Below are 27336 nucleotides of genomic sequence, written 5' to 3' on the forward strand. Positions count from 1 at the left end.
TTTCATGCTCTAAGTTTTACCGTCTCTATTATCTTTGCCTTTATTTGGGATGGGGGAGTGTTGGTTTACTTGTCAAAGCAAATTACCATATCATGGACACCCCCCCACAAAACCCACCCAGCACATCATGGGCACCCCCCCCACACACACACAACCCACCCAGCACATCATGGGCACCCCCCCACACACACACAACCCACCCAGCACATCATGGGCACCCCCCCACACACACATAACCCACCCAGCACATCATGGGCACCCACCCCCCCACACACACACAAAACCCACCCAGCACATCATGGGCACCCCCCCCCACACACACAAAACCCACCCAGCACATCATGGGCACACACACACAAAACTCACCCCAGCACATCATAGACACCCATACCCACACAAAACCCACTCCAGCACATTGTGGCACCCCACACACATACACACACAAAACCCACCCCAGCACATCATGGGTGCTCCCCCCCCCCCACATAACCCACCCAGCTCTGCTTTCTGGGAAGGGGGAGGGCCGTGGGGAACTAGGGAGAGTCTCAGACAGGCTTCTGGAATCAGAATGGTTGGAGAATGCACTACAGAGCTAGCAGCTCAGCCAGCAGGGGCCACCCAGGCCATCAACTAGGGCCTAGGGGTAGGTAATATTCTTTTCCTCCCTAATTTTGAAGATAAATATCTTTGCATTAGATTTGATATCGTGACTGTTTATCAGTGGAAATATGGAAACTTTTGGGGCCTGTGGGACGCAGGGTGGTGGCTGAGAAGAACCGATTTGAATTTATGGAAAGTAACCCTGCAGCCGGCACTGGCGGCAGAAGAGCTTCTGTGTCAAAATGCTTCCACTTCCTGCTTCAGTGACCGTTCCAGTCGTGCTGACCAGCTGTTCCTGTCTCCCTCCATGGTGTGTTCCTTACCCTGTCAGGAACACATTTGGCCAACGGTGAGGTAGGCTCAAGTTCTCTCAGCAAAGCCGGGCTCCCCACAGCTCTGGGCATGAGTGCAGCTTTTTCTTTTTGATTCTAGGGGTCAACCCCAGGACATAAGCTTGCTAAATGTGTGTCTACCAGTTTGGGCAGCATATGGCCTTTCCATGGTTTAGGTATTACAGACTTCTTGCTAAGGAGCCTACTCAGCTAACAAAGTCTGCCAGGTTGCCCACGAACTCAGTCTAACAGTGCTGGTGTGAGCACCACTTTCTAACCAAGCAGGCTTGTGTCTCTCTGCCACTCTGACTCGCTCGTGGCACTGGGATTTCCAGGCAGCCCTGGCATTTGGATTCAGCACTCCAGCAGGACTGTCCTGCATGTCCGTCTGTTCTTGAGCTGGAAACGGGAACAGCAATGTTAGGCCATCAGGACTTCAGCGAGGAACCCTCCAAATCACATATTCTGTGTCCTGAGTCTGAACCCCAACGGCAGTTTCCCACTTGACATCTTTGAGTTCTGGGCCCACAACCTTCGCTTTTTGTCTCCAGAAACACACTTCCTTATGCGGCTAAGTGGTATCAACATGCGGAGCCTGCCTTGGTTTGCCAAAGTGAGAGAAAGGCCTGGATGGAACTGAGGAGCACACCAGAGTTAGTCCTCTTATCTGAAATACCGCTATGCACGAGAGCAGAACGTGGCCCTCCCATGGGTGGCACCTCCACGGCTAAGGGCGCTACTGATGGATGCTGTGTGGCACCTGCTCTATAAGACTCTCTTGGCAGACCAAGGATTTTCTTTTGACTTTCTTTTGGAACAGGGTGGCACAGGTAAGATGAAACAAAACAGAAGCAGCCTGGTTTTCATAGAAATGCGATGGTTTTTACTTTAACCATTCTGGAAGATCTTTCTCAGATGCAACTATCTGGACTCAACCACCCAGAAGGCAGCTCCTGCCACTCCCAGTCAATCCTGGTGGAGGCTGGGATCCCGATGCCCCCTCCCCGATACTGCTCTTGGTCTCGCAATGCAGGTTTCTATACAGTTATCCTGCTCTTCCCCATTAGAAAAGGTGGCTTTGCATGTCTTAGAGAAACTAATCCAAAATGTGTCTGGTCTTCATTTTCTTGTAAGGACAGCCAGCACGAGGCAAGTGAGTCATGCAGTCACTTGAGCCCCCATTCCTGTACCTCACTCCGGATTTGAATCAAAGTAGGAGAAGGGACAGCCAGTATCCTCCAGCTGGCTGCCTTTCCTCTGATCGCAGACATGAGCTCAGGTACCAGCCCTGGCTAAGCTTCTTCCTGGCTCTTGACCTCCGCTAATGCTTCCTTGGAGAGCCCCAGTTCAGCTCAAGAACCCTGCCTTTGCAGAAGTGGCCTTGAGGGGATGCCAGGGAAAGGATCGTTCCACTCCTGGCAACAGAACACTGGGCTGGAGGTGGCTAAAGGGCTTGCAAGAAATCACGCAAGAGTTAACCTTCCTAACTTAACTCCGGGAGGTCAGGACGAGGCCCCAGCTTGCATGCTAGCCTTTCTCCAAGGGTCCTCAGAGAGACACTGGGAAAAGGGACTTGCCTCACGCACTGCCACAGCTTTATTTCCTCAGATACCATGAAGGTCTTAGCCATGAGTAGGGATATCTGGGTCCCAAGAGTCTACAGGTTCAGAAACTATCTGGGTCAGGGCTGCATGAGTTGGATCTCTTGGCTTGATATGAATTCCTCTGTCATCCTCAGGCAGTGGGCCGCCTTAACGCTGGGTGGCCAGAGTCTGCGGCTCGTAGACAGGAACATCCTTGTCCAAGAGTGCTGGATACCCCTTAATAATGTCAGCTGCTTTCTCTGCAATCATTATTGTGGGAGCATTCAGGTTGCCACTGACCATGCTGGGCATGATGGAAGCATCGACGACTCTGAGGTTTTCTACCCCGAGGACCCTGGTTTGCAGGTCGACCACAGCAGTGGGGTCAGAGGGCTGGCCCATCTTACAGGTGCAGGAGGGGTGGTAAGCACTGTCTGCTTTTGCTCGCACAAAGGCATCTATCTCTTTGTCTGACTGGACATGGCTTCCAGGCTGTAGCTCTTTGCCCCGGAAGGGAGCCAAGGCTTCTTGTGCAAAAATTTCTCTGGTCAGTCTCACACACTGACGGAAGTCCTGGATATCGGTTTCTGTGGAGGAGAGATAAATGAGTTCCCCTCCCTTGACTCTGCTGGTCAAATGGAACTGAGAGACAACGATCAGGGACATGGGGAACCAAGCTGCAAGCGCTTGTCACCTGCCCAGAAGCAGTTATGGTGCCAAGAGGCTCACGTTGGTGTCTGAGGTTTGGTTTCTCTGGCAGTCAGGGGTAAAGATGTGCAATCTACTCTGTTACCATGTGGCTGTCAAGTCCCCGTGCGACGGGGGTTAAACCTTCCACGTGGGCTGTGAGTATTGACGCTGCTGCAGTAGAGGCCAGCCTGGGAATGCAGCATGTTCTCAAAGCCGAAAGGAAGGGCAGGGAAGGCCAGGCAGGGACTACGCATGGGCCTGGCATCTGTACCTCCTGCAGATGGGTCTGCAAGCTGCACCCCTGTCCTGCCATGCAAAATGAGTGCCCCCCTCCTGGCTACCTTGTGTGACCCCAAACTGAGAGCATCGCCAGTGTTAGGAAATAGGATCCCGAGAAAGGAACCCTATATATAAAGATTCCTTAAAACGATGCCAGGCCCAGGGGACACAAAGTAGCCTGAGTTACCTGTTGACAAGTAGTTGGGGTGAATCAAGGGGTGGTCCCGAGGGTTGGCACTTCTCAGTTTGAGCCAGCCTACACTTGTGCTCCTCATGGGTCCCACGTGTACCTAGGAGGATTCGGAGGAAACAGTGCACAGTAATCTCCATTAACTACCTCTCAGAAGCTTAGAGAAGGCCCTGCTTACCTGTGGGTGGGGACTCAGTATTCAATGTAGAGCATAAAGGTTTAGTATCTGACCTTCTTAGAACCTCCCCACCCCTGTCTGGCCTTTACTCCTTTGTCTGAAACTTTCAGGGCATGATCCTGGGGCTAAGGTAGTTTGCCTGGTCACTGGTATAGATGCTGCCCTCTATACATCCTGCAGACTGGCTCCTGGGCTCTCTCCCTGGCATAAGGCTTGGGTCCCCTTTCCTCTTCTAGTCAGAGAGTAGCCACTGGGGAGCAGAGTACCAAATGAAGGTCTGCATAGTGGAACCAATAACACCATGAAAACCTATTCTAATGCAGGATCAGGAAGGCACAGTCTCTGGCCATGGTTATCTGCATACCTGGTAAGCATCCTGCTGGGTGGGTTTCCGCCCATGGTCAATCACTTGGGATGGCAGGAAGTGAAACTGAATGTCTGGGTGGGGGATCCCGGGCCGGCTGCGGATGAACCCTCCTGTTTCAAGATGGGCCGTGGCTCCATACCCTGAAGGTCCCATGAAGACAAGGCAGAAGAGCCAGTCAGGTTATGGCAGGTGGGCCAACTGTTCCCATGTCCCCTTCTCCCTTATGTTGCTCTTCCTGGGCTTGGGGCTTGGCATCAAGGTCTGTCCATAACTGTTTTCTTTCTCCAGGTGGCCATACCCAGCATCACAACTTCAAATGCCAGCTACGTGCCAAGTGAGGGGCTTCAGGTCTGCAAAGGCCACCTGCTTTATGAGCCCATCCCACATCCTGCTCAGTGGGCATCACCTTGAGCAAGGGCCCTATGCTCACACCTCAACATGCGTTACTGCCTCCTGTCCCCTTACGGCAGCCTGCCAGGCAGGACCTTGGTGTCCCCACCTTGCAGATAGGAAAATGGGCTCTGGTGACTGTCATCTGACTTCATACCTAGCAACTGAAGCTCATCTTAGCTAATCAGGAGGAAACGGTGATGCCCACGGACCATAGCCACCAAGTTCACCGGGAAGCAGGCCCACCTGTGAACCTCCAGAGCCACTCCAGTCCGATGCAGACCCTCCGCAGAGGCTTCTGGGCCGAGTGGAGGGTGATGGGCTGTGTGCAGGCCTGCTGAATGTAGATCTCCAGGTGGTCTTGCAGGTTCTGCCCAACTCCTGGCACAGGATGGAGTGGTTGAGAAAAATGGCTAACACAGGGGCAAACCCCTCCAGTCCATTTATCTGTTAAGCCGGTTCTTGTCTGTCCTTGGTCCCAGCCGACAAGTTGTCCACCTCAGTCACTTCTACTGTCTTCAACAAGTCTGGCCCTCTCTCAAACGCTAAAGCCACCTGCCCTGCCGCCCCCTCTACAGCAGCCGCTCAGGTGCCTTTGACCAGCCCATCTCAGCAGCACCCTCCAAGGACAGCGCCCACAATTCTAGCAGGTACCACTTGGTAAGGGCCGCTGTGTGTCTCCTGGACAGACTGGCAGCTGTCAGCCCCATGCTCTCCCCAAGTCTGTCAAAGGAGGAAGCAATCCCAGCCTGCTGTGCAGACATGACAAGCTCATTCAAACTCAAGCGCACAGAGGGCAGTCAGGACACAGACCACTTCCATAGGCTTCTCGAGGAAAGCTCCCAGGGAAAGGTCAGCTCCTTCTATGTGGAGGATGAAGAAAGAAACAAGACCGCTAAGCCCTCGAGGGCATTACAGACAATTGAAAAGATGAAGCTTGGGTCTTCATATGGACAGTGACCTTGGCAGGCCTGTCCTGGTGGTGATCTTGGTCCTACTGCTAACAGGAAGCGCTCGCTCGCTTGCTCACTTGGAAAGGATACAGAGGCTGCCTGACTGGGGAGGGGCGAAGGAAAGTGAAGACTCAGGGGGCCTGTAATAGGAGTGTCCAGTGAGGCCCAGAGGCCCTCAGCTGTAGGAAGGAAGGCTGTGACACTTTTAAGACGTGCCATCTCCCCACTCCAAGCGAGAAGCTGCTGGCCTCCCCAGAGCCACCCTGTGGGCAGCAGTCGGAATGGGAGCTCACCAGGCAGGTGGCACACCACAGGGATGCCCAGCTTCTTGAGGTCATCTGCATTTCCGATGCCAGAGAGCATGAGCAGCTGTGGAGAATTGATAGCGCCCCCACTCAGGATCACCTCCTTGCTGGCATAAGCCTGGAAGAGTCAGGGGAACCACCAGTCACATTTCTCGAGAAGCCAGCTGACCTTTACTGCCATGACCACAAGAATGTGGCCTTGGGACATGGCACTATGTGGAGAGTCTGCTCCCAGGTCCTAGAGTGAAGAGTCGGGGACGTTATTGTTAGCTACTTCAAAGCAACCTGCATGTCCAAGTCACCATGTGTGAGTTTCACTCATAGCTGTAACAGTGACAGGGACTTTGAGAACAGGGACAGTTGAGCTCTAAGGAGATCAATGACAGCAGGCACTAGCATGGTTTGAAGCAAGCACACAAATAGCCCCCCTCTCCTGGGGAGGGAGGGGGGGCAAGGCACCATGTGTATATAATATGATTATATTTGAGGGTTTTTAAACTTCTAGGATCAACCTAATGGCTTCTGACAGGCCAGGACCCTGAAACTATGTAGAAGATACTAGAGGGCTGCTTGGGGTGGATACGGCAGACAGAGGCTTCTGGAGGCATTCGCAGCAGGGTACCATTGAGTGTACAGGCACTGGGACTGGAGGCTTCTGACCTCTGTCCCGTGAGACCCCAGGGACATATCCTGCCACCATTACCAGCTGTTAACTCATCATAGGGACAGGAACATTTGGCTGACGAGGACAGCCTGACTGCCAGGTCAGTGCCCACCCCTTCCTGCCCAATCAGTTCCCACCATTTCCATGGGAGTCAGCACACCTTGCGGCTCTGGCCATTCTTGAAGTACTCCACGCCCACTGCACGTGTGCCCTCAAACAGCACTCTGCTCACAAGAGTCTGGACCTCAGCCCTGAGGTTGGGACGGCTCAGTGCTGGGTGCAAGTAGGCGGAGGCTGTGCTCCAGCGTTTCCCTATAAGATGGAACAAGATCATGTGTGACCGACTGCCCTTCCTCTCATTCCTGGGCAGGGGGAACATGCTGGAGTAAGCAGCTCTGTCCTGTGCTGCCCTTGACTGCGCAAGGCCTGCCTTCAAGGTATGTCTGGGGCCTGGACGCCCCACCCTGAAGTCTAGGCTGCTAAGAGCCCCGTGGCTTGTCCTGTTGTGATCAAGGCTCTGCACCACCCATGCTGTGTCTACCTGCACCCATCCACACAGGGGTGATGGTTAAGGCAAGCAGTCTTGTGCCATCTCTTTCTGCCTCAGCTTCTCATCTGCAAGTCTGTAAGACCACGGCTTATTCACTATGCAGAGCTGCTGCTTCACTCTTCCAAGGCCTTTCCTGCCCCCAGCAAGGGGCCACTGTGTTCATCCTGGCCATAGACACCAACAGGACTGAAATCCCTGCTGGTCTCGGCTTCCTAGATCTGTGGCTATAGGGCTTGGCTGCCCTGTCAGGATAGACAGGCCCCTGGAGAGTCTGCATTCATCTTGCTGCTCCCATGACCTAGAGACTCAGCGGATGTTCAAGAGGTTGGGCCATCGGGCGGTGGTGGCGCACGCCTTTAATCCCAGCACTCGGGAGGCAGAGGCAGGCAGATCTCTGTGAGTTCGAGACCAGCCTGGTCTACAAGAGCTAGTTCCAGGACAGGCTCCAAAGCCACAGAGAAACCTTGTCTCGAAAAACCAAAAAAAAAAAAAAAAAAAAGAGGTTGGGCCATGTCCTATGACTCCTAGGGGCATGAAGAATCTCCCTCCCAGCTAACGCTAGCCTTATTTTGGCTACTTATTTGACATCAAGGCATCAGGAGGAAAGACTATAATTAGAAGAAGGTTAATTAAAAATCAGTACCTTGGTGGATGGTCATATCCATCCAGCCGAAGCCCTCCTGTTGGAAGCCATTCATGTCTTCGGTGAAGGGGTAGCCAGCCTGATGTGCAGCCTGCAGGAAGGCCTGGTGAAGAGGGTGGTTGGTCTTGCCCCGAGACACGTGTAGTGGCCCATCACCACCACGGTACCTGTTGGCCCCCAGCTCATGTCTCTGTGCCTTGCGGAAGTAGGGTAGGCAGTGTGCATAGTCCCAACCCTCAGCACCTTCGCAATGCCAGCGGTTATAGTCCTCGGCATGTCCACGGATGTAGACCATGGCGTTGAGGGATGAGGATCCCCCCCAGACCCTGCCTCGCGGCCAATACAGTACACGGCCATCCAGGCCCGGCTGTGCTTCAGTGTGGTAGTACCAGTTGTACTTATCATCGCATAGGTTGGCCACAAGAGCAGCAGGCATGTGGATCTTCCACTGGAGTCGCTTGCTCCCCATCAACAAGTCCTTGGGACCTGCCTCTAGCAGCAGCACCCGATGGCTTGGGTCCTCAGTGAGCCGACTGGCGAGCACACAGCCAGCAGAGCCTGCACCCACCACCACAAAGCTGTACTCATCCTGGTCCACGGAGGTTGCACCGGCTGCGGCACTGGCCACAGCACGGCCACAGGGGTAGCATGACTGACGCAACACAGCCCATGCCAGGGCTCCATGAGGTCTCGCGCATCCTCTCCTCCAGCCTCTAAGGACCGACCACATGCTTCCAGCCCAATTCCTCTTATCCACGCACAGGAGTGGGAAGACTCTTCCTAGAACAGAGAAAATGGCTTCAAGACTCTGAACTCCAGAGCATATGCAGAGGCAGTCTAGAGCTCGGTACCCATGCTGACCCACCAAAGGATCTGCCTCGCTGGGCAAACAGTTGCATGTGGTAGGCACTGCCCCAGGGAGTTATAACCTGGGGTAGGAATCGCATTACAGAGAAGTTAGTCCACAATTAGGGTTAGGGAAGAGGGGAGGCCCCTTCACAGACTTTGTGTGTGTGAGGGGGGTCCTCTGGCCAACTTCCCAGTGACATCCACAGGAACTCGGAGACTAGACATCCAATAGCTGAATTGACAGAAGGCTTTCCAGCCTGTTCTCCTTACTTCAGGCAGGACATTGCATTCTATTACAGGAATACACAAGGGAAAAAATGCTCTCCAGATGAAGACGGACAAAGTGGGCCCCTGGAAGAAGGTCAGTGAAAGTGAGGGGCCAAGACTGTGGAGGGTATAGCCCTGGGGTGCACCAGAACACAGGGCCACAGCCGCACTCTGCAAGATCACCTTGTAGAGCGGTAGAGTTTTAACAGAGAAATGCCAATGGCTTAAAAATATGAGCCCTTCCCTTTCCTCCTTCCAATCCGTCCTGGGTACCCCACTTTGCTCTCTTCCTAAGCCATGGTCTCTTTTCCTCCAGTGGTTGTGACACTTAAATATATGTGTGTTTATAAATACAACCTGCTCAGTCCACATAATTGATTTGTATGTATGTATCATTGACTTTTGACAGCTGGCCCACGTGCTCAGTGCAGAGGTTGCAGAGAGCCTGGGTATGGTATTGAGCTCCCGGTGACAAGAGCATCTGTAAGTCCCTGACAACGTCTAGTCTCCACTGATGCTGAAGTCAAAGGACTGAGAGCCCTTGTCCTCTTTGGCATGCCTGGGTACAGATCATAACAAACCACTGTAGCTCTCCCACAGCCCTGTGTCAAGTGATGAGGGTCTGCCCTGGAAGCAGACGGAGGGGACAAAAGGCCGCTTGCATGGCAGAGCCTTCTGAACACTGCGTCTGACATAGGACACAAAAGAGTCCCCCACCCCAACTCACCCCACCTCTGAGCTCCAGGCCCCATGTCAGCACAGGGTAGCAATGGCCCAATGTTCAGCTCTCCAGTGGATGAACTGGTACATCCTTTGTAAGCAGACGCTATTCACCCCAGTCTCCATTACCCTGTTACACAGTTATCAGTATTCCATAACAACTGGAAACTCACGTACACTCCTTACAAAGACAGAAGGCATGCAGCAGAGGCAGAGCCAGCGGTGTTACAACCAACCAATGCGGACATTCCGTGAGTCAAGACGACAGCCATCAGGAATGGTTTCCTTGACAAGTAGACATGCCGAACAGAATTTCAAGGAAGTTGTCAGTGGACTGGGGAGAGGTGTCTGTGGGTTAAAGTACTCACTTCACAAGCCTGGAAACCTTAGTTTAGTTACCCATGTAACTAAATAATAAAAGCCAGGCACGGTGGCACAAATCTGGAATCCCAGCACTCCTACATAGATGAGAGGTGGAGACAGGGGACTGCCTGGAAGGTGTGGGCTCAGCTAGCCTAGAGTCCACAGGAAGGCAGAAACAGGAGAGGCCCTGCCTCAAATATGTGGAAGGAGAGGTCCACCTCCCAAAAGTTGTCTTGTGACTTCCACATCCACACTGTGGCATGTGCATAACCCCACTAATAAACAGAAATTTGAAATGATCAACCTTCTTTAAAAAACAAAAATGCAGGCTGGAGAGATGGCTCAGAGGTTAAGAGCACTGGCTGCTCTTCCAGAGGTCCTGAGTTCAGTTCCCAGCAACCACATGGTGGTTCACAATCATCTATAATGGGATCTGGTGCCCTCTTCTGACAGAATACTGTATACTTAACAAATAAAATCTTTTTAAAAAATTCAAGAAAATACAATACTAGAGACAAATGAGTTTTGGTTAGATGTAACGGGGGGATCCATGAGATTGAAGATTGGGGAGGCGAGATCTCAGATAAAAGTGTGGGGAAAGAAGTGAGAAGGGGTGGAGGAGAAAGACCGGGACCGAGGAGCTTAGACCATCAAGCTAAAGGGTGGATAAGCGGATTCTGAGCAGGATAACTAGATAAAAAAAAAAGTCAGTTTCTTGAATGATACAATGTGCCAAATGTACACCTTGAGAAGAAACAAGACTCTAAAGTAAGCCAATGTACATAGTAAGTAACCAATAAAAAACAATAAAAATAAATAATAGCATTCCAAAATGAAGCAGTGAGCCCAGAGAGATGGATCCTCAGGAAGGTCTCCCAAATGCTTATGGATGAGAATCTGCCGATTTCCTCTGGTCTCAGTCAGAAGGGAGAACACATCTTCACCCATTCTGCAAGGCCTGCTTCGCACTAATACCAAAACCAGACAGCAGCATCAAAGAAAAGAGAACTACAGATCAATATCTCTTATGAACGATGACGATTAAATATGCTGGTGTAGCCATTACAGCTGGCGGGGACGGGCAAGAAAAATCCCTCAGCTAAATATTAGTAACTTGAATCTAGATTATTTGGGGCCAGCAAGATGGTTCAGAGGGTGCTTGCTCTCAAGATCGATGACTTGGATCCAATCCCTGGAGACCATATTGTAGAAGGAGAGAACCAACTCCCACAAGCTGCCCTCTGACCTCTGAATACATGCCATGACATTCTGTCATGCACTTATAAATTTAGAACATTTTAAAAGTGTGCCAAATCCATTTATATATAAAAAGATGGATGTGCCACGTTCACGTGGAGTTGACCCCAGGATGTTCATCATTTGAGACAATCAGTTTATGATGCTCCAAGTTTGCTTACATCCCTCACAGGCCTATAGGCTGGCTTCCCTATCTCCATTTCCAAAATGGAGAAATCATTCACCCATTTCATGTGCAACAAGAACTTTCATCCACCATCCAGAAAGTCGGGATGGCAGGACAGAAGACATCACATGACAAAAGGAGAAAGAGAATCCATGCAGCAGTGCCTTAAAGAACAAGTGTCATGGGATGACAGGTGACTTGGGGAAGATGAGCGGGTACATGGCCTGAATATGGTGTATGAGGTCCCACCAGGAGTGACAGAAGAAAATAAAGAGAAAGAAGAAATGGAAGGAGAGACAGAACACAAACATGAGTGGCAGAAACGAGATTCCTTCAGGTTCAAAATGTAAGGTGTTTTAAATGTCATGCGTGGGGTCATGTCAGCACAGATGGAGACTGCCCCTCATTTGGTCTTTCTGGAATCAATTTCTACTGAGATCTCGGGGTCTATCGATGTCCCCCTTGGAGCTAATATCCGAAAATATCGGAGATGAGAAGCTGTGGGTTTGCACTGAATTGAAATGTGCTGGGGAGAAACTTGGCTGCCGTGATGCATCACAGGACTGTCACACGCGATGGTGAAGAAGAGCCTGAAAATAAATCCTCACCTCCATTTGCTTGGGCCTGACTCCCAGGACTCCTGCTTCACATCTCCTGCAGCAAATGGAGGTGAGGGGCTGAGCACCACAGAGTCCCCTGAAGAACAGACATTAGAAAGGACACCAGGAGCCACAGTGCCCATGGTTCCAGGAGAGCACACAGTGAGCACCCTGGAGAGGAGCACAGCAGTGCCACACAATGGGGAGGGAGAGGCGGGGGGGGGGGGGCGGGCACTGGGACAACTGCCTGAAAATAGAAGGGCTCCATTTCTTTAGCAAAGGCCAACTTACACGTTATTGTCTCTCTAATCTAAAAATCTCTTAATTTTCTGTCTTTGTGAATCGTCATTTCAAGTATAAAATAAAACAACTACACAAAGACTGAAGTGTGCAGACAGCGGTGGTGGCCAGACTATTTAGGGGGAGAGAAAATAATTCTTCTATTGGTAGTTGTTTCTTATGCCTTGTACAGGATTTAAAATAATATATAAATAACTCTGTGACTTTATTTTTTATTTATTTATTTTGTTCTGAAACACCATTTAAATAGTGGCAGAACACTGAAAGAAAAGACAGAGAGAATCAGTTCATGAAGTCAAGTGTGGTGACACACATCTTTAATCCCAGCACTCGGGAGGCAGAGGCAGGTGGATCTCTGAGTTGGAGGCCAACCTGGTCTACAGAGTGAGTTCCAGGCCAACCAGAGCTGTTACATAGAGAAACCTTGTCTGGAAAAAAACCAAAAGACAAAAAAAAAAAAAAAAGAAGGAAAAGAAAACAAATGAAGAAAGAAACAAAATTATTTCAAGAGATGTAGAAACAAGAGATACAGAAATGGCACGTGACAAAATTTCTTGAAATTGCCTTTCCATTGTCCAACATGATCAACAAGATTATCTACAGAGCTCCGATCATGAACTCCAGGGCTAGTGGTGAAGAACTCAAAAGCTTTTCCACCAAAACCAGAAGCAAGGCAAAGACACCCTCCTCTCTGACTCTACCACCCCACCGGACATTTCAGCTGACTCAACAGCCAAGTGGAAGAAATTGAAAATGTATTCAGATTGGGAAGGCAGACATGAACTCTTTCCAGCCAACATGATCATCTATGCAGAAAACCTGAAATAACTGACCACAAACTAACAAGCAGTCCCAGCAAGACTGCAGGAGACAAGTTGAGATGCAAGCATCCGTCACTCTCTCATATGCCAGCAATGAGCATGGGGCAGTTGAGAGGAAAATACAATGCCATTTAACTTAACGTGCCAGATAAAAAGGAATAAATCTAAAATACATTTGCAAAGGACAGCTACCAACCTATAGTGAAAGATGTCAGCGAAAAACCAGCTACCTGGAGAGACAATCCTCTATTTGTGGGTAGAGAGATTCAACGCTGTCTGTAGTCTTTGCAATTCTTTTACAATTGCAAGTCAATGTGATCCCAATAGATTCCCCAGCAAGATTTGTGAGGATTGACAGCCTGATCTAAAATTAAGATGCAGCGGCGAAAGGCCTCAAACAGCCAGCACAATGTTTGAAGAGAAGAACTGAGTTAGAGAGCTGATATACCTTAATTCCAGCCTTGCTGTGAAGCACAGAAATGGAGACGGTGTGGCACTGCCAAAGGAACAGCCAACCATAAACAGAACAGAGCACAGCCCAGAAATAAAAATCACAGAAACAGATCACCTGGTCTTTGTCTAAGAAACAAAGCAGCGAGAAGGAGAGAAACGATCGGCCAGAACCACTGCACACAAACAAATGAAGCTGGACCTGGACATATCTTAAAGGTTCGTGAGTCACAAACCCACGTGTAAAACACGGAGCTGTAAAAAATCCTAGAGCACAACAAGAAAGCTCAATACAAGGGGCTGACGATGGTGTCCTAAGATAGGACACCAAAGGCACAACCGGAAACAAGCAACCAAAAAACAAAACCTAAACTGATAAACTAGATTGCATCAAAAAATTTTTTTTAAAAAAAGAAAGATACTATCAAGAGAATAAAAGGACAAGCCACTGAGTGGGCTTGCAATGAAGGACTGTCACATAAAATATATACGTCATGTCCTCCTAAGGCCATAGGTCAAAGACATTAACAGACACTTTAGTAAAGATCTGGATCTCAAGCGTTTGAAGATAAGCACACGCTGCCAGGGAGCTAAACTGAAAACCAACTGAGATGGCTTCGCAGTCACCACGACAGCCATGCAGACTGTAGAAGTGGTGCCCTGGAGTCACATGAAGACACACACACATCTGGGCATGACTGGGTTCTCAGCACCTGCAAGTCTGAGGCAGGAAGACACATTTTTATTTATTTATTTTTAGGCGAACACAATTTTAAGACCAGTATGGGCTACATAGAACCTATCTCAGAAAAGAGAGAAAAGATGAAGAAAGAAGAAGGGGGGAGGAAGGGAAAAAGGAGAAGGGAGAGGGGGGGAGGAAAACCCCCATATAGCAGTGGATGAACCACAGCATCTCAGATCAGCGCAGATGGATCCTAAGAGTCATCTTAATAAAAAAAAAAAAGAAAAGAAAAGCAAGGAGCTTGTAATCTGAATGAATTTTAAAGCATGCAATTCATATATACAAGAAAGACAGATTTCAAGGGAAAACAGTTCTATGATAACTGAAGACGTCCATGTTCAGAGTTCAATAGTGATAGATTAATAAGGTAATAGAAGGAAAAAAACACTACAGGCCAACTGGACATAACAGATATATACAAAACATTCAAACCAACAACAGAAACACATTTCCCCCTGAAGTGTACACAAACCAACCTCCAGGACAGAGAGTACATTTTAAAAGACAGAAAAAAAAAAAAAATACCAGGATTCTATTTGTGCCACAGTGGAACAGAACTAGAAATTAATAAACAGAAGAAAAACTCACAAAAATATGAAATTAATGCTCCTAACGCCCCACTGTGTCAGAGGAGAAATCACAGAGGAAATTAGAAATACGTGCAACAAACGAAAAAGAAAGCATGGGACACCACAACTTATGCAACATGGCGAAAGCGCTGTTATCAGACACTCATAGCTGCATCTGCTACCTTCAAACAGAGGGAAGATCTTTATCCTGTGAACAACTAGGCCAGCAGAGGGAAGGAAACACTGGAGATCAGAGCAGAGATAAAGAGAGAGAATGGAGGAGACTGATGAAGATAAACGCTGGCTCACAGAGCAACAGCAAAATCGATAAGCGTTAGTGCTGTGCTCGATGCTCACAGCCAGAGAGCATTTCAGCTGAGAACAGGATCAACACGCTATTGTAAATTCTTTCCACAACAACCACACACACACACACACACCACACACACACACACAATTATAGCTATTAAATTTAATAGTTACATAAAATCAACATATAAAAATCAGTTGCATTTCTTTACAGTAATGACAATCTGAAAAATGAAAGAGGAACTTCCATGTGTAATAGCATAAAAAAGAATCAGATACGGGTTAGAGAAATAGTTGAGTGCAGAGCCTAATACCCATGTGAAGAAATAAGCCAAAACAGCTAGGCATGTCTGTGCTTGCACAAGCAACCCCAGCACCATGGTAGGCAGAGACAGGAGGATCACTGGGGCTTGGGCTCAGCAAGCCCAGCTCTAGGTTCAACAAGAAACCCTGTCGCAAAGGAATAAGGCAGAGGAAGGGAAAAGGTAGTAGAGCAGGCACCTGAGAGCCTCCTCTGGCTTCCCTGTGTGTGCTCATCGAGGGGAGGGAGATGGAAAAGGAGGGGGGGAAGGAGAGAGGGAGGAAGGGATGGAAGGAGGGAGAACAAAAGATTAGGATGAAATTTAGCTTTTTAAATTTACTAATTAAATTGCTAATTTACTTTTTAAATTAGGATTTTAAAAGTACTGTGTTACTATATCATTGTTGTAACAAAACGCCTGGCGTGAAAAGGTGCTTGCTACCAAGTCTGACACCCTGAGTTTGAGCCCTGTCGAAAGCCAGCAGAGTCCAGTCTGTTGACTTCCTCCCAGGGTTCCCTTAGGTGGCCTCAGAGTAGCGAAAGGGACCTAGAAAATTTCTGGCCTGTGAGGTCAGGGAATGAACTCACGCCTGCGGCTCCAGTCGTGGCTCTTTACCGTCCTGCATTCATTCTGAGCACCTTGTCCTAATTGTCTATGGAGTCTTAGCGCCAATTCTCTGTCTCAACGCTATTCCAATTCTCTGCTACAAGTCTGCGTTCCAGTCCATTCTTGTTCTAAGTACTCTACAATCTTTTTATGTCTTCTTCTCCTTCTTCATTTTCCGGCATTCTTTACTCTTCCAATCTTATTTCTTCTGCTGTTGCAGATTCCCAAGTGCGCAAGCGCGCGTGTGTATGTGTGTGTGTGTATCATCCATTCATTAGCAACTTGTTAGTAACTAAAAAAAAACGACAAGGAAAATTCTCAGGGACACAGGCACTCTTTGAAGATACTCAGCGAAACTTATCAGCTAGTTTGTAGCTAACCATAGCTGAAGCTGTGGGGAGGTCCCGGCCATCTCTTAAAGGGGCTGCTACAGGTTACAAAAGGAGTAAACTAAATTAATGAGAGATCTAAGGAAGGGGCAAAGAATACGTGTATTATTTTACATTTCTTAAGTGTGATTAATTCTATCTGGACATGGTTAGTCAGTTAGGTGCTACTGATCTCTCGAAGATCTCTCAGAACAAGAACAGATACCTGCCACAGCGCCCTAATTCATCATAAATCTTTGAGGGACTTAGATCCAGCGAGGCCAGACATCTGCAGTTCCGCTCCATGCAAGTTCCTCCTGCGATCACCCCACAAGGACTTCTGTCTGGCCAAATCATCCTGTTAGGGAGCTAATTATAGAGAACGGGTTTCTAAGTTTTTTAATTGCAGTGTGGGGCAAAAGGTTTGACTGTCTTATTTGTCAGAATTATAAAGTTTGGGGGGAAAGTCATTCTACTCACAGACACAGGGAAACTGTGGCGGACTTATGAGGACCCCACTGCAGGGGAGCATGCTATCACACAAGAGAATTTGCAGTTAGAGATTGCCAGCTATTTGAAAGGCAGTATTTCTCACGGCCTGTGCCTATGTGGTTTATCCTCCATCAGATGTGTAAATCTCTGGTTGGAGGCTTTCTAAACACCAGCTCATCCAGTGTGTTACCTTGTGGATCCCATGAGAGCCCAGACCTCTGTGCTGAAAACAGACAAGTGACTCCCACAAATTGTCCTCTAATTCACGTGAGCACAGTGGCACATGCACACATGTCAGATACAAAAATGTAAATAAAGGCCGGGTGGTGGTGGTGCATGCCTTTAATCCCAGCACTCAGGAGACAGAGGCAGACGGATCTCTGTGAGTCTGAGACCAGCCTGGTCTACAAGAGCTAGCTCCAGGACAGGCTCTAAAGCTGCAGAGAAGCCCTGTCTCGAAACACCAAAAAAAAAAAAAAAAAAAAAAAATGTAAAGAAAGAAAAAAAGGGAAACGTGTTTAAGAAAATATATGGACTCTCAAGGGTCTCCAGTCGGAAACACCACAATAACCAAACACCAAACCAAAACCCGAGGAAGAAGAGCAAAGCTACAAGACTCAGAGTTCTGGTTTCTGAAATGACTGCAAATCCATAATCACCAGAACTGCAGCCCTGTCGGGAGCACAGACATGTGGGCCAATGCAATAAAGCAGAAAGCAGCCCTTGCATGGATGGCCCAGCTGGTAAAATCATTCAAAGAATGAAACAAGCCACAGGCCAGAGTGTGAACATGAACCTTTGCTTTTGCCTCAGACAGAAATCAACCCAAGAAGTAGGGAGACGTGTTTGCTGCGTCAGCCTGAGGCCCTGAGTTCAGATCCCCAGCACCCATGGGAAAAACCAAGTGGAGGGACTTGGGGAGAGGGCTCAACTGGGAAGAGTGCTCGCTGTACACAACGATGAGGAGCTGGGCTCAAGTCTGCAGCACCCGTGTAAAAGGCTAAGGATTTGGGGCTGGGGTTGTTACAAAGGAATTGGAACCAGAATAAAGTGCGCACCCATGGTTTCCCTTACTTGGGATACAGTCTACAGTCTGTCTGCGGAGCTGTGCGGCTGGAACATTAGAGACCCTCTGAAAGAACCTTCGGACAAGGCTCCTAATGGCATGCCCTTCCTCGTATGTGTGTGTGTGTGTGTGTGTGTGTGTGTGTGTTTCTTTTCTAATACTCTCCCAGAGCATACTAAGTACATACATACTATACTAGGGCCAGACCCATGGATCCCAAAGGTCCTAGCTTGCAGTCATCCAAAAAGAACCGGCTCTAAAGAGAGCTGAGCACCCCGAGCCAGGAGGCACAGCAATCTGGTTTCTCTTCCACCCTGACCTGGTGAAGCCAGGCCCTCTCCACTCCCTCCCTTCCCTTCACCACAAACACCGATTCTCAGACCCCTTTCTCTCATTTTCCTGTGCTCTTCCACACTGAGTCACGGGGCTTGGGGGTTCCAACCTCTCAGACCAATAAAGTCTGTGCTCCCCATTCTGAGCGGAGTCCGTTCGTTTACTGTCTACTCCCACTAACTTCATACACGAAGCAGAGGTGGCCAGGAAACTCTTGAGAGTTGGGAACTCTTCGAGGCTGATGCCACATGTCCCAGGGCCTTGCCCTTACAGAATGATCAGGCAGTGAACCCCAGTTGGGAGCCTACGTGCTGACTTCAGAAGGCTCCTTGGACGGAATGCTGCTCTTCCACCTCCCTTCCCACAGCACCCACTCCAGCTCAGGGGCACACAGGGCTCAGCATTCAAGAATCTGCCCTGTGTCTATTCCTTTTTTTTTTCTCGGATCTCCCTTCTTTCTCTGTGGCGGTCTTCATCCAAAGCAGAACAGAGGTAGGGAGCCCTGGGGACCTAACATGAGCTAGACGCCCACCTGCTTTTCATAGTGGGAATGGGAAATATCTCCTATGGCTCACGTGTTTGAACACTTGGTCCCCAGCTGACAGTGCTGGCTAGGAGGTTGTAGACGCTTTGGGATACGCTGGTGGCAATGGGTTACTGGGTGTGGGCCTGGAGGCTGTAGCCCAGCCTCACCCTGGCCTGATACACTCTGTTGGCTTTACACGCAAGCCCATTGCTACAACTGGTGCCCACTAACTGAGCCACTCAGCCATGTGTCTTCCCCATCGTGACAGACTACAGCCCCTGCCCTGGCTCACAGTGAATCGTCTGTTAGATATTTGGTCACAGTGATGAGAAAAAGCAGTCTCTGACTGCTGGGAGGGTGAGAACTACCTGCCACTTCCTTCCCTTGAAGGCTTAGGTGGAAACTGACCCGCATTGCCCAAGGTGTGTGTAAGGAAGGTGTGGTAAGAACATTGGATGAAGCAAGGTTATCGGTTGGGCCCTCGCAGAGGTCAGTGACCAACAGAGGGGGATGGCAAAGCTCCAGTTGGCAAAGGATGGTACACTCCAGTTAGGAGTTTCCCACACATGGTGCGGAGCTGTACCTGGGCCAGTGGACTGAGCAGCAGAGAGGACCTCGGGGCAGATGGGGACATGGTGTACTGGCTCCAGCTGAGCAACTAGGTCTCAGTGTCTGTAACAGGGCAACAAGGAGGAAATGAGCTTCTCGTTCTTCAGGGTTGTTAAAGGCCCTCCTTGTGATGGGCCCAGCAGCACAGATGTCAGAGCCATAAACAGAAAGGCTGTCTGGTGGGCTTACGTTATCAGCCTTCGCCCAGCAGGGACTAACATGGCAGTGGGAGGTTCTTTCCTTTACCAACAGCAATGAGGGAGCCTAAAGCTGCCAGAAGCAGTTACAGGGTGAAAATGTGCTGGAAAAGCAGGTAGACATGGAAACATGTTCCAGAGTCCTCAGTAACCACGTGTCCACTTCCGTCTACCCCACAGACCCAGCCAGGCTCCACACCTTCCCTAGAACCCTCCCCAGGGTCCTAACAGTGTCCTGACGTTACTACCCTTCCTACACACCCCCCAGTACAGTTCTCCACAACAGGTGCTGGTATGTCCTCGGGATGGGGGGGACCAGAAGAGGGAAAAGAAATGTTAAGGGTCCATCCGCTTGGACCTCACCAAACTGACATCATGCAAGGAAGACAACCGAAAGCAAAGATAGAGTCTAAATGGGAGACGGCGATGCCCTCTGGGAGATGACCTGCCTAGGAAATACTCAGTAATGTCAATTAATACTTAAACTGGAATGCCATTGCATTTTTCAGAACATCAAACATGTCCCATCAAGCCCAGGATATACAGAAGACAGAGCGGTGTGCTGGGGGGCATTGTCCACAGAATCCAGGTGGGGAAGACACATACATTTCTTAAAAATGACTTCAAGTAAATAAAATTGGTGGTGGGGGCGGGGACTCCACGTCTGTGAGAGAAGAGGTGTGTGTATCTGTGTCTGGCCCTGTGGCTCTTAGCTAGAACTCAGAGGGCAGATCTGAGGGAGATAAGACACCATTGTCTGTCAGAGGTGACCATGGTCTTGAGGTAATTACCACCCTTTCAGCTGTGAAGACTGAAAAAACTGGCAGAAAAAAAAATGAGACTCATGTGTAGACATTTTTTGCTGTCGTTATTTCCTCAACACTGAATTTACATAGCATTTGCATTGCAGATTACAAATTTTTAAAAAAAAATCACAAAGACTAGAATGAAAGAAGAAAAAAAAAAAAACAAACCAGGGTTACCCACAGGTGATAGATAGGCAGGAAACTTAGAGAAGGGAACGGAGCAGGATCCCCCTCCCCATTTCCCCGCCAGCTAAATTTGCATCTGCTTCCAAATTTCCATAGGAGGGAGAACTTAGAATCTCAAATATCACCAGCAAGAAGGGAAAAAGCACCAAGCAGGGAGGCAGAGGCTGGGCCTAGGTGGAAGGGACAGACCCTGCTAACTCTTCCCAGGGGCCTTCTGCAGAGGCACTGCTACAGCTCTCTCTCAAGTGGGCGAGAACTTTCTCAATCTCAGTTAACAAGCACTCAAGCCTGAAGAGACAGGATAAGGTACAGTCCCCACTGGGGTGACCTGATTGTCTGTGGAAGGTAAGTTCAGAAAGAAGGCAGAGCTGAGAGGGTTCCCCAGGCATCTGTTTGAGTGGCCTTACCGCGGCTCTTGCAATGGACACAGCTTTTACTTGGTGTAGCTTGCTTTATTTATTGGAGCTGATTTTCAGTGTATTTTAAAAATCAGCCCCCAAGAAATTAAAAATCTGAAACTAAGTAAGGAAACGAACACCTACTCCTTCACCACAGAGAATCTGAGCATGTCATGAACTGCGTCTGGACGCTGGAGCCTCCCCAGATGGAGCGCTCTCTCTCTCTCTCTCTCTCCTGCAACGTCTCTCCAGCACCTCATTCAGACACCAGCACACAGGTGGTGTGGGAGAGGCTCTTACGGAGAACTCAGGCCACACTTGGGCTCCCAGGGCAACCGAATGCAGGACGGCAGCCTAGCTGCCCTGTCTTCATGTTGTGTGTGCGGCTTGACTCTGCAGCAGAGGGTGGATGGCTGAAGAGGGACCTAGCCCGTCTGGTCCCCCTTGAAGACTGGAGGCACAGGGCTAAGTTATGGTCTTAAGCCTGCAGTCACCCTGGAGCCAACCATCAGCAGAACCTCCCAGGACCGAGGACAATTGGGTGAGGCCACCTCCCGAACCTCCAATCAGGAACTGCTTCGTTGTCCCCTCAGACAACAAACACTTCCTCAGACCGCATTGCAGTACCAGAATTGAGACAGTGACCAACTAGACCATACCTTAATCACGACTGCACACCCCAGTTCTCACAGAAAACTAGGTTGGGGACCCCTGGGCTCTTTACCCATTCTTCCCAGCTGGCCACAGCCATTCAGCCACCTCCCTGCTTTTTGCCATTACTCTCTCTAACTGCATACGGGGATGAGTGGCTTAGCCTACCCTGCTGGGGCTGCTGGAGCCAGGCTTTTGCTATAAAACTCTGGTCACATAAGAGCAACAGTTCCTTCAAGCCTATGTGGTGTGAAGTCTATGCTCTCCTGCATGTTACCAACCACCTCCAAGCCCAATGAGAACAGGTTGTGGGTCCGTAGTCCCTGCCCTGCTCAAGGCCTTTTGTATCACGCCCAACTTACATACATGCCCCCTTCTAAACTTCTGGATAAATTTAACCACAGGAGGTCGCGTGGCAGCATGGAGAACAGTTTAAAAAATGAAAACTATGCTGTTGCTAATTGCAAAAATAAATCAGGTTAGAGATCACCCAGTTCCCACAGCCCCAGGTTCTAGAAAAAAGTCACACAAAATAAAAACACAAATTGTCATCAGGCGGCGGTAGTGGTGCATGCCTTTAATCCCAGCACTCGGGAGGCAGAGGCAGGAGGATCTCTGTGAACTCTAGGCAAGCCTGGACCGCAAGAACTGGTTCCAGGACAGCCAGGACTGTTTATACAGAGAAATCCTATCTTGAAAAAACAACAAACAAACCACCACCCCCCACGCACACACAAATTATCAACTTATAAAATAAACTCGCACTAGGATACAACTTATATGGGGCTGGAGAGATGGCTTAATGGTTAAGAGCACTGGCTGGTCGTCCAGAGGATCTGGGTTCAATTCCCAGCACCCACATGGCAGCTCACAACTGCCTGTAGCTTCAGCTCCCTGGAAGCTGACACGTTTACACCAATGCACATAAAATAAAGTTAAAATAAATTATAAAAAAAATACATCTTATACATTGGGGTTCCATGTTCAAGTCACAGCCATTAGGAGAGAAATGAGAGCTGTCAGTTAAGATCTTTAGGCTGTGGTGACAGCGCAACCACACTCCGGATGCAGCCTCTCTGGGATGCATCTTCATTTATAAAATGGAAATGGGGCTGGAGAGAGGGTTCAGTGGTTCAGAGCATTTGCTCTTCTTGCAGAGGACCTGGATTCAGTTCCCAGGCCCCACACAGTGGCTCACAATCACTTGTAGCTCCAATTCCAAGGGATCCATTGCTCTCTCCTGACCTCCATACACACCAGGCATGCATGCAAGCATATACATACATGCAGGCAAACTCTCATATACGTGGACCTTTAAAACAGAAACAGCCATCTACGTCTCGGTTTGTTTTTCTGGGGGCAGAAGGCAAACTTGCTGAGCACAGTGGAACACACCTATGATCCCATCACTTAGGAGGTCAAGGCTAAGGCAGAGCATCATGATTTTGAAATCAACCTGTGCTGTACAACGAGACTTATAAAAACAAACAAGCAAACCTGATAAAGTTAAAAAGAATTTTAAAAAGCTCAAAGCACATGAAAATGTCTCCCAGATCACAATTCATGCCCTGAACTCTACCCTCCCTCCTCCTTTCTTAATCTCATCGATGCATTCCATTTTCTCTTCCACGACACGTGACCCTACAACTATAACCAATAATAATAGCAACTATAGGTTAATTCAACTATCAATGACCAAAAAACACCCCATCATGCCTTCTACTTCCAACGCAGTGCCAGCTGCCTTTCCTTGCATCCCTATGAGGCGGACTCCATCTCCAGTGCAGCCTTGAGCAGAAAAAGGATGCCCATTTCTTCTATTGTCTGTACTTTCATCAAAGCCCCAATGTAAGAATAATAGGCATGGAAACCAACATGAGACAGCGTTTGCTACCATGAACTGTTGGGAGCAGTGAGACCCCAGATCCTGAATTTCTTGTAATCCCCTGATCTGAGTGCCTACAGCTGCTCTGAGCACGAGACCTTCAGGAGTTCCTGATGGCAGGAGAGTGGTTTCTGGTGGGTTTGGCTGGGGTGTGGCTATCTCTATATAATCTGCCCCGAAAACAATAAAGGGGGCATTCTTGGGGAATTCAAGGATTGCTGTCTCTCTTTCTGTGTGTGTCTGTGTATTTTAACCTCCAGCCCCTTGCCCGAAGCTCGCGAACTGGGTGCCAGCACACCGAATGCAGACACGGGGGCACGGTACGCAGCAATGAACAAACAGGTCATGCCCTGGCATGGCTTCACCCCCTGCAACTGGCTGGGGTGGCATTAACACTGAGTTAAAATCATGTCTGAGTCTGGGGTTCCTCTGTGTGTGCGAGCCCCTCCTATTTGGAGAGAGACTATTCTACACCCATACTGGGAATCAAGGAGTGCAAGCCCTGGGTGACTCTTGGGGTCTCTGACTCAAAGTTAGCATTAAATTAGCCAAGTCCAAGTCCAAACAGTTGGAGTGGACCACAGGGCAACAGAGACTAGAATGCTCCAGTGTCGGCTATGCCAGCTTGCCAGCTCGGGCTGACCAAAGAGGCCTGGCAGGACGCAGGCCGTCGGTATTCACTAGAACAAGCTCCCCGCCTCCACAAGACAATGAATCCACTGTTAACTGCCCAGAGACTTGATTAACATTTGCAAAAGAACAAAGTGGAAAATTCCACCTGTGTGGGTGGAAGCTAGACTCAGGGCAGGTCAGCAACCCTCACAGCCTTGCTCTCTCAAGGATGGATACAGCTGAGTGAACAAAGGCTATGTGTCCAAGGGAATTTCCCCATTTGGGAACATGAGCTATTAGAACAAAACAATTGTTTTTAATTGTCCTGCGTCCCCTGCTCTGCATCTGTGCCGTGAATTTAAACCCTTCGACTTGCTTTCCTGACTCTGGCTTCTTCTGAGTTCCTTGCTGGCCCTGCTAGAGTGACAGAGCTAAGGTTAGTTCCGTGTCATAAGTGCATGGGAAAACCGAGGTACCAAGAGACCAAGAGCATTGGTCATAGCCAAGAGACAGCAAGTGAATCTTGGAGTCTCACCTGCAGGGACAACACAAAGCCTGTTGGAAGTCTGGGTGACAGACAATTCTTCCAGGCTCTGAACTGGACTGTGGACTCCCCCTAGATGATGGGGAAAGTCCAAAGCAATCTTCCTGGGTGTGCAGAGTTAGGCACGGTTTTGGAGGAAGTCATGTCTAATTTATTCTGGAAGTTAATGAGTACCCACCAAGCCCCTGGACATGAAGACTTCTTGTGCCAAGTGACTCTTGCAGACTCAATACATGACTGAAGGCAACATGTGGAGGATCTCTGAAGCTTGTTTCCTCCGGGTTCCAGTCACTTCTTCGCAAGCATGGCTCACACACTTATTGTGCAGGAAACGAGAGGAAGCAGAGACTCTGAGAAGAGCAATAGCTTGCCATACATCCAGGAGAAGAAGCTAAGCCCTTTGACATCCATGGCCAAGTCTCTGGCTATTAGGGTTAGGCACCTAAGCACGTGGGTCCATCTAAGCAGATCACCTTAGAGGCTGCGTGTTCAACCAACAAGGATCACTGGCTGGTGAGGAGGGCGCTTGGGGTCTGAGGCAGGATAGAAATTCCAGAAGATAGGCAGGTACATCCTCTTGGTCCAGGGGTGACCCCATCTGTCACTGCAGGACCCAGTTTATATTGCCTTCCACCACCCACTCTGATGCCCTGTCCACAGGCCACAGGTACACACTCCCGTCTGTCCCAGAGTGAGGGCGGTGCCATCCTAACCCTGTATCACTGGCTTTGGGAGGGGAAACTGCTCAGGCTGGCCAGAAGGCTGTCTGGCCCCCTTGCCTGGACATTCTCCCATACCCACACCCCTTTCCTACCATCACCTCACCCATTCTTCCTCTCTCTTTTGCCACCAGAGTCTTCTCCTAGAGAAGGAACCCAGCTAGCTGCCTGACTTCTTTCTCAAAACTATCCCATACCCATTATTCCAATTCATTTCCTCATATTTACCCCACCTTCTTTTGGCAAGGTCAGGTAAAGCCACTTGGGGTTGCTCTGTTCACGTGACACCAGGGCTAGATGAAATACCTCCTGCCCTGCCCACCGTTACCCCTCGAGGGCCAAGAAATGGCTGACTCGCAGACCTGTCCCTGGACCTGACCCCTCCATCGCCGCTGTTCCAAAGACCTTGCTCTTTGTCCTGAGCTTACTACAGTGGGGTGTGTTCTGCCAGGTCAGTGCCAAGCCTGGCTAGGTGTTGGCACTCAGCTACTCACTGAAAGAATACATGTTGGCAAAAGTAGGGAGTGTTCCCCTACTTGCTCTGCACAGACACGCAGGTTGTTTTCCAAAACTGAGGAGTGACTGCCATCTGAACATCTGCCCCGTACCTCAGCCCCATGAGACAACATTCTCAGGCTGAAACTGGACAAGGCCACCTCCACTTTGGATTTGCATCAGAGCAGGCACTTTGGCCTTGGTCCAAGAGCACGCATCAGCTCTTCACCTTTGCACCCTGGTAGCCAGCAAGAGTTTACTGTTCACTAAGGCCACCATGAAAGCTAGACATGTTCCCAGGGACCACTGGGTCCAAGCAGCTCACAAAGGTTGAGGAAGGAGCCCAGGGTGGTTCAGATGCAGGCTGGGGAGAGACTACACCTTCCTTCTGTGAACCTCCTTGGTCAGGAATCAGGACACTATTCCTTGCACTCCGATAGAGGCTGAGGACTGAGGCTGTTCCATTTGGATCAGAAATACAACCTCCACTGGCATCCCACAGAAAAGCTGAGTCTATATCTCAGTAGGGTTTTCAGCAATCACAGCTGCTTGACTCTGCTCAACCTCTCAAGAGAGACAAGTCAAGCAGAACTTCTGCCCTAGGGCTCCCTCCGATTCCTGATCTACAGGCTTGGTAAGCCCATTTCCCTTAGGCTGAAGCAGCTGAATTCAGGCTCTAAAGCCCTTCTCTAATGACACTGGACTAGGCCCCTCTCAAGCAATTTCATCTCAGAAGTTTGGTCTCTGGGCCACCTTCCCAGAATTAAGGTCTGAGAGGTGGAGAGCTGGGCAGATGTCATTCAGACAGCAGGCCTGCCAAAATGTCAGAACTTCAGCTCTCAACCCACAGTGCTGAGACACCAGCTTTGGGACCCCAGATGTAGATTCTATAGAAATACACTTAACCAGAAAGCCTGAGCGGCTGGGGTGCAGATTCCTATCAAAATTACCTTGTAACTGTAAGTTTCTGTCACTGGCTCCCCCAAAGAAGCCAAGAAGGTTTCGGTGGCTTGAGTCCCTCCCCCTTTTCTTTCTGGTACTCTTTCTGGGTAGAGGAGGCTCCAGCTCCTCCCGACCCACCCAGCCTAGAGTCTGAAGCTCGGTACTCACCGGAGTAGGGGGTGGGTCAGCGCCTCACTTGGGCCGTCGGTCGAAAGGCAGGAGCCGGGCGCACAAAGAAGGTGGCCGCCGTCCGTCCTAGCCCGCTGCGCTTTAACTGGCGGCCTGCAACGTCGCGTGATCTTCTTGGGAAGGGCCGGGGCTGCACGAACGGGCTCCGGGCGCGGGTGCGGTTGCCCCACCTAGCTTGAGGCACACTCCTGTGCGCGGGACTCGACGCGCGCCTCTGAAGCTTCCTCATTCGCACCCCGCCCACCCTCGCTTGCCCCGCGGGCAGAAGGGCCGC

General features: G+C 49.6%; 1 protein-coding gene across 3 annotated transcripts; it reads right to left on the reverse strand.

Moving 5' to 3' along the window:
• Window positions 1-1792: 1792 nt before the first annotated feature.
• Chdh (choline dehydrogenase) lies at window positions 1793-27332 on the reverse strand. 3 transcript variants are annotated; one of them, XM_038348689.1, is made up of 8 exons: window positions 27042-27332; window positions 7725-8504; window positions 6692-6843; window positions 5856-5985; window positions 4856-4990; window positions 4217-4359; window positions 3672-3774; window positions 1793-3102 (listed from the first exon to the last, which is right to left on the reverse strand). In XM_038348689.1, the coding sequence occupies exons 2-8, from the start codon at window positions 8452-8454 to the stop codon at window positions 2684-2686; spliced, it is 1812 nt and encodes a 603-aa protein (XP_038204617.1). In that variant the 5' UTR covers window positions 8455-8504; window positions 27042-27332; the 3' UTR covers window positions 1793-2683. The 3 variants fall into 3 exon arrangements, with proteins under 3 accessions (XP_038204617.1, XP_038204620.1, XP_038204619.1); XM_038348692.1 differs by having other exon boundaries at window positions 7725-8500; window positions 27042-27220; XM_038348691.1 differs by lacking the exon at window positions 27042-27332 and adding an exon at window positions 16077-16299.
• Between the last annotated feature and the right edge of the window lie 4 nt (window positions 27333-27336).

Source organism: Arvicola amphibius, chromosome 12 (assembly GCF_903992535.2).
Source record: "Arvicola amphibius chromosome 12, mArvAmp1.2, whole genome shotgun sequence".
NCBI classification, from domain to species: Eukaryota; Metazoa; Chordata; class Mammalia; order Rodentia; family Cricetidae; genus Arvicola; species Arvicola amphibius.

What these genes read in the sequence shown, in the direction of transcription:
- Chdh (XM_038348689.1), bottom strand. Translation starts at nt 8,454, where the DNA reads ATGTGGTCGGTCCTTAGAGGCTGGAGGAGAGGATGCGCGAGACCTCAT. An exon ending in AGAATGGCCAGAGCCGCAAG is followed by an intron (nt 5,986 to 6,691) that starts GTGTGCTGACTC and finishes TGACTCTTCCAG; the next exon opens with GCTTATGCCAGCAAGGAGGT. An exon ending in TGTGGTGTGCCACCTGCCTG is followed by an intron (nt 4,991 to 5,855) that starts GTGAGCTCCCAT and finishes ATCCTGTGCCAG; the next exon opens with GAGTTGGGCAGAACCTGCAA.